This window comes from Pelecanus crispus, chromosome 13 (genome assembly GCF_030463565.1).
Source record: "Pelecanus crispus isolate bPelCri1 chromosome 13, bPelCri1.pri, whole genome shotgun sequence".
Lineage (NCBI taxonomy): Eukaryota > Metazoa > Chordata > Aves > Pelecaniformes > Pelecanidae > Pelecanus > Pelecanus crispus.
In genome coordinates, this window is record NC_134655.1 from 778,197 (window position 1) to 788,051 (window position 9,855).

Genomic DNA, 9,855 nt, shown 5'->3' on the forward strand with positions numbered 1-9,855 from the left:
GGCGCCGCCGCCATGTTGCGGCCGCCCCGCCGCCTCCCGCGCCCGCCTCGCTGTGCCGCCGCTTCCTCCACCGCTGTCTCCTCTACCGCCGCTTCCACCGGGCCCGGCCGGCGCCTCCTTCTCTCCACGCCCATCTTCTACGCGAACGGGCCGCCGCACATCGGCCACCTCTACTCCGCCGTGCTAGCCGACGCGCTGCACCGCCACCGCCGCCTCCGCGGCGCCGGCCCGGGCCGCCTCTCCACAGGTGAGCCTCACCCGCACCCTGGGCTCGTCCCCGCGGCTCCCCCGGGGTTCTCCCTGTTCCCCGTGTCCCCAGGCTCGTCCCCAGGCCCCCGTGCCCCCGCGGCGGCGGTGGGGTCCGGCCCCCGCAGCACCCCGGCCTCTCTGCCGTTTCAGGGACCGACGAGCACGGGCTGAAGATCCAGCAGGCCGCGGCCGCGGCGGGGACGTCGCCCCCGGAGCTCTGCGAGCGGATCTCGGGCCTCTTCCACCAGGCCTTGCACCAGGCCGCCGTCTCTTTCACTGACTTCACCCGCACCAGCGAGCCCCGGCACCGGCGAGCCGTGTGCCATTTTTGGGGTGCCCTCCAGGACGGCGGGGCCCTCTACAAAGGCTCTTACGAGGGCTGGTACTGCACTCCCGAGGAGTGCTTCCTGCCCGAGAGCCAGCTGACCGAGCGCAGGGATGCCCAAGGACGCCCGTGCAAGGTGTCGTTGGAGACCGGCCATCAGGTAAGGGCACCTGTGCGCTCATCTCTTGCTCTGGTCTGGCCAAATTTGGGGATTTTTAATGTGTCCTGTAGCCTTTCGTAATTCACCTCAGCTGAGACTCACCTGTATTTTGTAGAATGTCTCTCCTGTGTTTATAGCAGCATGTGGCCATGCAAGGGAGAGCTGCCAAAACCCCAAGTGGCAGATGCACATTTCAGCCATGTGCCATGGGAAGGATTCTTGGGTTCCACAGGCTGCCGGCCTGGAAACAGTATTTTAAAGTGGTGATGAAAGAAGTTAGCTGTATGGAAGGATAAAGGTGTTTATAACTGAAGTGTTCATGGGGTGGCTGGAGTTTCAGACCTGTGTTGTGAAGGAGGCAATTCAGTCTGGCCTCTGGACACTTTTCATCAGTCTTGTTACATGGGTTTCGGCCCTGCGTGAAACACCGTAACAGAGAAGGGCAACGGAGCTGGGGAAGGGTCTGGAGCACAGGGCTGGTGGGGAGCGGCTGAGGGAGCTGGGGGTGTTCAGCCTGGAGAAGAGGAGGCTGAGGGGAGACCTGATCGCTCTGCAGCTCCTGACAGGAGGGGGTAGGGAGGGGGGTGTTGGTCTCTTCTCCCGAGTAAGAAGTGATAGGATGAGAGGAAATGGCCTCAAGCTGCGCCAGGGGAGGTTTAGATTGGATATTAGGAAAAATTTCTTCACGGAAAGAGTGGCCAAGCATTGGAACAGGCTGCCCAGAGAGGTGGTGGAGTCCCCATCCCTGGGGGTGTTCAGAAAATGGGCAGCTGTGGCACTTTGGGACATGGTTTAGTGGGCATGGGGGTCTTGGGTTGATGATTGGACTGATGATCTTAGAGATCCTTAAGGATTAATGATTCCTAGTTTTTACTTTCCTTAAAACATAGTCCAGCCACCAAGGCAGGAAACATGAAATTACTACTCTACCCTTAACTGGTTTAGTGGTGGACTTGGTAGTGTTAGGTTAATGGTTGGACTGGATGATCTTAAAGGGCTTTTCCAACCTAAATGATTCTGTGATTCTATGATCTGATCATAGTCGGATATCAGTCAGTCAGATGTCAGTCATAGTCACAGTCAGGGGTCCAGTCTGATGACTGAATAGCCAGGAGCGTGGTACCTGACTGCGAGGCTCTCTGCCGCTGCGTTTTCTGTAAGGTGTCAGGATCTGCACTATTTAATCCAGCAGTTGCAGATAATCATGCTTCAGAGGTAAGCAGAGGTTATACCCTTGCGATATATGTACGAGGCCGGGGCATAGGAGCATTGGTTCACACAGAAAGGGGTATGTTGGCAAATAATATCTCTTGATAAAGCACCTAATGTAGTTGGGGAAAAGATAAGTTTCCAGGCCAAGAAATCATTCTTTAGTTCTCAAATAGAGTCAGCAGGCTTCAAAGTCAAATATACCCTGGGAACAATTATTTGCCTTAGCTGCATATCAAACTGTCCAAGAGAAACAGTAGTGTGCGTGGTGCAGAGAAGGTCTTGCAAGGTGGTGGAAAGAGATGGTAGGTGTTTATCTCCAACCAGAGAGTGACAGTTGGGTAGTTCATTGCTCAAAGGTTTTGTGAGGGAAAAGGGGGAATTTACAACATGCTATTAAACCCTACTTCTGGTGACTCTCTGATTTTTGATATCCAGTAGAACCTGGGGGTGAAAATGTGTGATAAAATGAAAATGTAGCTCATCTTTGAATGACATTCTTCAGGTCTTCCTTGAACACTGAGAGATCAGAATCTGTTCTGTAGGAAATTCCCTCCTTCACCCTGTTACTATGCTTTTGCGTCATTTTGTGCGCAGAGAAGCCGGAGAGGAGCCATCAGAGGCTCCCAGTGTGCTCAGGGTACAGGCCTACAAGCGGTAGAGGGAACTGGGCCAGTTTAGTTTGGCAAACAGGGTGCGAAGGGATGAGCTAATAGCCGCCTACACCTGTTTGCAGGGCAGTTACAAAGAGCACGAAGCCATCTGTTTCTCAGGGGTGCCAGGTGCTAGGCTGAGGGGTAACGGTGCCACAGGCTGTGCTGCCGGGGTCTGGCTGGGCACTCGGGTGAGCTCTTTCCCCAGGAAGTTGGGGCGATCCTGGGGCACATCCCCAGCGAGGTGGGGGTGTCCCAGCCTTGGCTGGGTAAAGCTCCAGTCACCCTTGGCTGGTGCCAGCCCTGCAGTGAGCAAGCTGTGGGGCTGGAGAGAGGCGGAGGGCCCGTCCCACCTCCACTGCTCTCGTTTTATGGGTTTGTTCTGGTGCGGGGTGGTGGATTACTTTGCCTGTAGAGTGAGAAGATGCTCCACTGCAGGACCAGGAACTGTGCTGTTCTGTTTTTGCTGCATTTATCGAAGTATTGCATTGCTCAGGTCTAGCTGGAAGATGGTTGGTGCACGTGGGGCTGCAGGGATTCTCTTTCTGATGAGGAAATGAGCTGGAGCTGGGAACCGACTGTCCGGGGAGCATGCTGAAAAAGCCCTGGGTGGGTGGTAAACTACGAGCTGAACATGAGCCAGCAGTGTGCCCTGGCAGCAAAGGCAGCCAACGGGATTACCTCGGGCTGTACGAACAGGAGCAATGCCTGTTCAAGGGACGTGATTATCCCCCTCTACTCAGCACTCTGACGACCACATCTAGGTACTGCATCCAGTTTTGTGACCCTCAGTACAGGAAACAATTCAGAAACTGGAAGAAGTTCAGTGGAGGGTCACCAAGATGGCTAGGGTGCTGGAGCACTTGCCATTTGAGGAGAGGCTGAGGGAGCTGGCTTCTTCAACCTTGGAGAAGACAGGATTTTGGAAGGGCTCAGTGGCAGAAGCTCCCCAATAGCTACGAGGAGGTCCTCAAGAAGATGGAGCCAAGTTCTTCTAATGGTACATGGCGGGAGGATGAGAGAACGGGCGCAAGTTGAAACAAGAGAGGTTCAGACTGGATTTACAGAGAAACTTTTTCCCCATGAGGACAGCCAAGCAGCAGAACAGGCTGCCTGCGGAGGTTCTGCGGTCTCCATCCTTAGAGGTTTTCAAGATGTGCCTGGCTAAAGCCCTGAGTAACCTGTTCTGACACCATAGGTGACTGCTGTGAGCAGGAGGCTGGACTAGAGACTCCCTGAATTATCCTATGCTCTGAAGGTCAGGGCTGTTTGAAGGTCAGGGGAGACAGCATGCGCATTTCTCTGCAGGGCAGATATTCCAGTAACTGTTCACAGGCAAGCCTTGAACAAAGGCGCTGGTTTTGCGGGTTGTTTTAATTACTCTGCCCTTTGTCAACCTCTCTGTGTGCTCCAGGCTCTACCTTACCAGTTCTCAGGGGACAGCCTGTTTCTAAGCTCTTTTCCTCTTCCCACTGAGCGGCTTTCTACTTGCATCTCGACCGCCTTTCCGGCAGGTAGCTAGCTGATCGGCTGCTCAGCTCTTGCACTTGGCAGAGGATGCGAGGTGGGCTCTTCAGAGCCAGCCACCAGACTTGGTCAGCGTTTCAGAAGAAATGATTGCAGGTCCCGCTTTGAGTTGGCTTTTGCGTCCTGAGTTGTAACCAAAAGGATCGCTGGATTGTGTAAAAGGGAATATTGGATGGAGGACATGGCATTGGCTCTGTGTGAAGTGTTGCTCCTGGACAGACTGCTAAGAGCTGGTACCCAGAAACTGAAAAATATTATAGAAAAACATAAAGAATTTCAGGGGTGAGGGGGAAACTAAAACATTTTTGTGTAGCTGGTTTATGATTTGCGTAGGGAAGAATATTTCTTTTGGGGTGACCTTTTAATCAAGTGAGCAAAGGCAGTATTTGCTACTGGGTGCTACTGAAATTAGAGAAATTAAACTACATCATAAAGCAGTTCCGCACCATTAGGACTAATTATTCCTTAGGGTGTCTCAGCCTGAGGTGTGGTAGGCTCTGTACTGCTCGTACTGAGAGGGAGGCACCTTCTGGCTCAATCAGAAGTTGTTGGGTTCCGTGCTAGAAACTAAAACTCTCCTGCGTGATACCAAAGCCTGTACTTTCTTATCTTAGAGGCTTTTTTAGCTTTAAAAGGTAAGAATTCTTGACCTAGCCATAGATCTCGAGTGCCTTTACACAGCTCGCTCATACCGTATCTACCCACAAAGTTTTCATTGATGTAGCTAAATGTGTCAGCTAATGAATTTAAATGTGTGGGAGAAGTGCTGTCAGTACTTCAACATGATCATAGGCGAGCAAAGTTAGCAGCTAAGATGCACTGATGCTTAAACTGGGGAAAAAGCGGGACATAGCACCTAGGAGAAAAGCAAAGGCATGCACCAGGATTGTTAGTAAGGCAGTAATTAACAATGACATTTTGTCTTTTCATGATTTTCTACTATTATTGCAAAACTACGTTTTTAAGAAAGTGTATTCTCGTCTCGCTGATTCTTGCCCGACGATGACACGTAAATCTGGCAGGTAGAAAGGTGTTCCTTCCCTGGGGGCACGAGCATCTTTAAAAGCAGAGTGCTGAGCCATCCGAGTGCCTGAGTCCTCACGTGTTGCCCTGGGGAGCGCAGCGAGGCGATGTCTTAGGAGAGGAGGTTCCTGCTAATCGCAGAAGGGTACCGGGGGCTTCGCACGTGGCAGGCAGCGCACCCAAACGTGGAGGGAGCCTGCGACGAGCTCCACGCTGAGAATACCCTGTGCAAAATGTTTGCAGAGCATTTGGGCCATAATTCTTTTCTCTCCTGCCTTCTCAGGTGCACTGGACCAAAGAGGAGAATTACATGTTCAGGCTCTCGGCGTTCCGGGATCCGTTGCGTGATTGGCTCCGGGACAACCCACACGCCATTTCCCCTGACCCTTTCTACCAGCGCGTGCTCCGCTGGCTGGAAGAGGACTTGCCAGACTTGTCCGTCTCTCGTGAGAGAAGCCGGCTACAGTGGGGTATCCCTGTTCCCAGCGACTCCACACAAACTATTTACGTATGGGTAGACGCCTTGGTGAACTACCTGAGCGTGGTGGGCTACCCCGAGACGCACGGCGAGTGGTGGCCCGCTGCGCACCACGTTGTGGGCAAGGACATCCTCAAGTTTCATGCTATCTACTGGCCGGCGCTGCTGATGGCAGCAGGGCTGGCTCCCCCCGAGCGAATCTTTGTGCACTCCCACTGGACCGTCCGTGGGCAGAAGATGTCCAAAAGCCTGGGCAACGTGATTGACCCCTTTGCTTGTATTGGACAGTACACAGAAGATGGATTTCGGTACTTCCTGCTAAGGCAGGGTGTGCCTGAGCGGGACTGTGACTATTACGATGAGAAGGTGGTTAAGCTCGTGAATTCAGAACTGGCAGATGCCCTTGGGGGGCTTCTGAATCGGTCAACGGCCCTCAGCATTAACCCCAGCAACACTTACCCTTGTTTCGCAGAGTCTTGTTTTCCAAAGATCTTGGATTACAGGGGGACAAAAGCTGCGGGTTGGGCTTCTGCTGAAGACTATGAGTTGGTGGCATCCGTGGCTTCTCTGCCTCTGCAGGTGGCTAGTTACTTTGAAGGTTTCCAGATCTACAAGGCTTTAGAGTGCATCGCCCTGTGTGTAAGGCAGACCAACAGTTTCTTCCAGAGACACAGGCCTTGGAAACTCAACCGAGAAGACCCCGCGGAGAAGCTCTGGCTCGACACCATCATCCACGTTACGCTGGAATGCCTGCGTGTCTACGGGACCCTCTTGCAGCCCGTGATCCCACACGCTGCAGACAAATTGCTTTCCAGGCTGGCTGTTCAGCCAGAAGAGAGGGGTCTCTCAAATTTGACGTTTCTGCCACGCTACAGTGGGAAGCCGTGTCCCTTTGAAGGGAGACAGCTCGGACCCGACACCGGCGTCTTATTTCACAGACTGGAGAAGTCAAGACAGCAGCAGATAGAAACCAAGAAGCTCTAGTCTCTGACAAACAGCTTCTGCAAATAAAAGCCTCCGGGAACTCCCGGAAAATGTTGTCTTTGTTAAAAGCACATTCCTCCCCTCTCTTGGTGGTGGTATAAAGCGGATGAGTGGAAAACAGGACGGAGAGGGGCCGTGATGTCCTGCCTAGGTGACTGGCAGGTCTCCGCCTGACGTGGGAAGCGGACGCGCGTGGGCAGCCAGGTTGCGTGAGTGGGGCTAAGAGCTAGGAAAGCTGCTCGGGTAACGTGTTCCGTGCAGGAATGCCTGATTAGCTAAGCTGGTAACAGAATGAACTGAAGACACAGCCTAGGGTTTGAATATTGCTGCTTCCCCGCCCCGCCAATGTATTTTATGGGACATAAAAAGCGGCTGAGGCAAATATTTATCCCCTTGAAATAGGGAACTCTTCCTATACAGTTTTGGGGCTCTTGCCCAGGTCTTGTATCTTCCCTCCTGGCCCCCTCGCACCTTTCTGACGTGAGGAGCAGGTCCAATGCTCTGCCGAGGACATTTTAAAAGTGAGTGTGGCAGCCAATCTGCTTAGCAATCTCTTTCAGAGACAGCAGCTCCCAAGCCTGCTCGCTTGCTCCAGGCTCCCCCTGAGGCCAGCATTCCAGCTGAGTCTCCTGGAGGATCAAACTACCCACGTGGAGGGAATGGGTCTCTCCTGGGGCCTTCTCCGTTGTCTCTACTCACGCAGGGAGCGAGCCGAGTGGCAGTGCTGCAGCTGCTGTCCTTGTCTCACCTTGAGTTTGCCCCGCAGGATTTTGCCCAGGCCAGAAGTAGCTGGGGGCAGAAATGGTTTCCTGGTGTTGGGGCTCAGCCCCAGCCCCAGCTCAGCACCACGCAGCTGTCGCTCACTGTCCCTGCCCCGGCGGGATGGGGGAGGGAATCGGAGGAGTGAGAGTGAGAAACACTCCTGGGCTGAGATAAGAACAGTTTAATAATTGAAATAAAGTAAAATAGCAGTAGTAATAGTAACAATATAATAGTAATAATAGTATACAAAGCAAGTGATGCACAATGTGATTGCTCACCACCTGCCGACCGATGCCCAGCCAGTTCCCAGCAGCGATCGCTGCTCCCCGGCCAACCCCCCCAGTTTCCATACTGCCCATGACGCCGTATGGTATGGAATGGCCCTTGGGGCAGTTGGGGTCAGCTGGCCTGGCTGTGCCCCCTCCCAGCTCCTTGTGCCCCTGGCAGAGCAGGGGAAGCTGGAAAGCCCTTGACCAGTGTCAGCACTGCTCAGCAACAACTAAACCATCAGCGTGTGATCAGCGTTCTTCTCATCCTAAATCCAAACCACAGCACTGTGCCTGCTACTGGGAAGAAAATTAACTCTATCCCAGCCGAAACCAGGACACCCTGTCAGGTCTCTGGGATGTATTCCGAGGGGATGGGTTGGGCCCATCCGCTGAGGATCCTTTGAGGGCCAAGCCCTCGGTTCAGCTGACAGCTACGTGAACCTCCGTGGGGGGATCTCGTCCGTGTGACCCTGCCCTTCGCGCCGGCGGCGATCCGGTGGGACGAGGTGGTTCAGCGGTCAGACGGGCGGGCTGCTCGTAGACCTGCAGGCATGACCAAAATGGGAAAGGGGTGTGCGTGTGTGTGTGTTTCAGGCCCGGACTTGGCTTTAGGAAGCTTTTCCACCTGCTGCGTGCTTCGTTGCCTGCCCCTCGTGTGGTTTCAGTGCTGCTGGCAGCCGAGCACTGATGCCCTGGGGCGGTGGTGACGCTTGGGGACCTCTGGTAAATCCCTGCCAGCCCTTGGCTCCTGCGGCTCCCACCGAGCGCCCGCGCTGCAGGGGGGCTTATTTTTTTTTTTTTTTTAGGTTTTAGGGGGCTGGGATCGTTTTCGGAGCTGCCGGGGCTGCGTTACCGGGGGCGGCAGGAGCAGCGCGGCCCCCTCGGAGCACCGTGGGCGTCCGTGGAGGGAAGGCCGTGCCGCGCTGCTTCTCCCTCGCGTGTCTCCGTGAGGGCCGCAGCGTGCCGCCCGGCCTCTTTGGGGTCACTCGTGAAAAGAACACCGGGTCCCCTCGGGCCCTCCTGGGCGGGGATCCGCTCCCCTGCGCGGCCGTGCCCGGTGCCCCTCGCTCCTGCCGTCCCCGTGTTCGCTCCACGCCGCGAGTGCCGGCTCCCAGCACCGGCGCCTGCTGCCCCCACGGGGGGCGCGGACACGGGAGGGCCCGGCCGGGCCCGGCCCCGTCGCCTCCGGTGCTGACAGCAGCTGGGGGCGGGGCCAGCGCAGCCCTGGGGCGCCCGGGAGGAGGGGCGGGGCCGGGCGTGGGGCGGGGCCAGGGGGCGGGGCGTGGGGCGGGGCCAGTGGGCGGGGCGTGGGGCGGGGCCGGGGCGTGGGGCGGAGCCGGGACAGTGCCGTTACCGGTGCGTGGGGCGGGGCGGGGCCGGCGCCGTTACTGGTGCGGGAGGCGGGGCCGTGCCGGTGCGTGGGGCGGAGCCGGAGCCGGGACCGGTGCGTGGGGCGGTGCCGGTGCGTGGGGCGGGGCCTTGCCGGTGCGTGGGGCGGGGCCGTGCGTGGGGCGGGGCCGGTGCGTGGGGCGGAGCCGGTGCCGTGCGTGGGGCGGGGCCGTGCCGGTGCCGTTACTGGTGCGTGGGGTGGGGCGGGGCCGTGCGTGGGGCGGGGCCGTGCGTGGGGCGGGGCCGGTGCCGGTGCCCGTGCGTGGGGCGGGGCCGTACCGGTGCGTGGGGCGGAGCCGGTGCCGTTACTGGTGGGTGGGGCGAGGCGGGGCCGTGCCGGTGCGTGGGGCGGGGCCGGGCCGGTGCCCGTGCGTGGGGCGGGGCCGTACCGGTGCGTGGGGCGGAGCCGGTGCCGTTACCGGTGCGTGGGGCGGGGCCGGTGCCGTTACTGGTGGGTGGGGCGAGGCGGGGCCGTGCCGGTGCGTGGGGCGGGGCCGGGCCGGTGCCCGTGCGTGGGGCGGGGCCGTGCCCGTGCGTGGGGCGGGACCGTGCCGGTGCCGGTGCGTGGGGCGGGGCCGTGCCGGTGCGTGGGGCGGCGCGGCCCCGTGAGGCGGGGGCGGCGGCGCGGGATGGCGGCGGGCGGCGGGCGGCCGCCGGGCCCCGAGGCCTCGCTGGAGCCCTACGTGCAGACCCGCATCTTCAAGATCATCGTCATCGGCGACTCCAACGTGGGCAAGACCTGCCTGACCTTCCGCTTCTGCGGGGGCACCTTCCCCGACAAGACCGAGGCCACCATCGGCGTGGACTTCCGCGAGAAGACGGTGGAG

The 9,855-nt window shown here is 57.6% G+C and overlaps 1 protein-coding gene across 1 annotated transcript; it reads left to right on the plus strand.

Annotated features, from left to right (window-relative positions):
- The first annotated feature begins 12 nt into the window (after positions 1-12).
- On the plus strand, positions 13-6,662 carry MARS2 (methionyl-tRNA synthetase 2, mitochondrial). Its single transcript, XM_075720508.1, has 3 exons — positions 13-247; positions 400-734; positions 5,430-6,662. The coding sequence occupies exons 1-3, from the start codon at positions 13-15 to the stop codon at positions 6,606-6,608; spliced, it is 1,749 nt and encodes a 582-aa protein (XP_075576623.1). The 3' UTR covers positions 6,609-6,662.
- Positions 6,663-9,855: the final 3,193 nt, after the last annotated feature.

Coding starts and splice junctions, on each gene's coding strand:
- MARS2 (XM_075720508.1), top strand. CDS start 13: ATGTTGCGGCCGCCCCGCCGCCTCCCGCGCCCGCCTCGCTGTGCCGCC. Junction 248..399: donor CCCGGGCCGCCTCTCCACAG/GTGAGCCTCACC, acceptor CTGCCGTTTCAG/GGACCGACGAGCACGGGCTG. Junction 735..5,429: donor CGTTGGAGACCGGCCATCAG/GTAAGGGCACCT, acceptor CTGCCTTCTCAG/GTGCACTGGACCAAAGAGGA.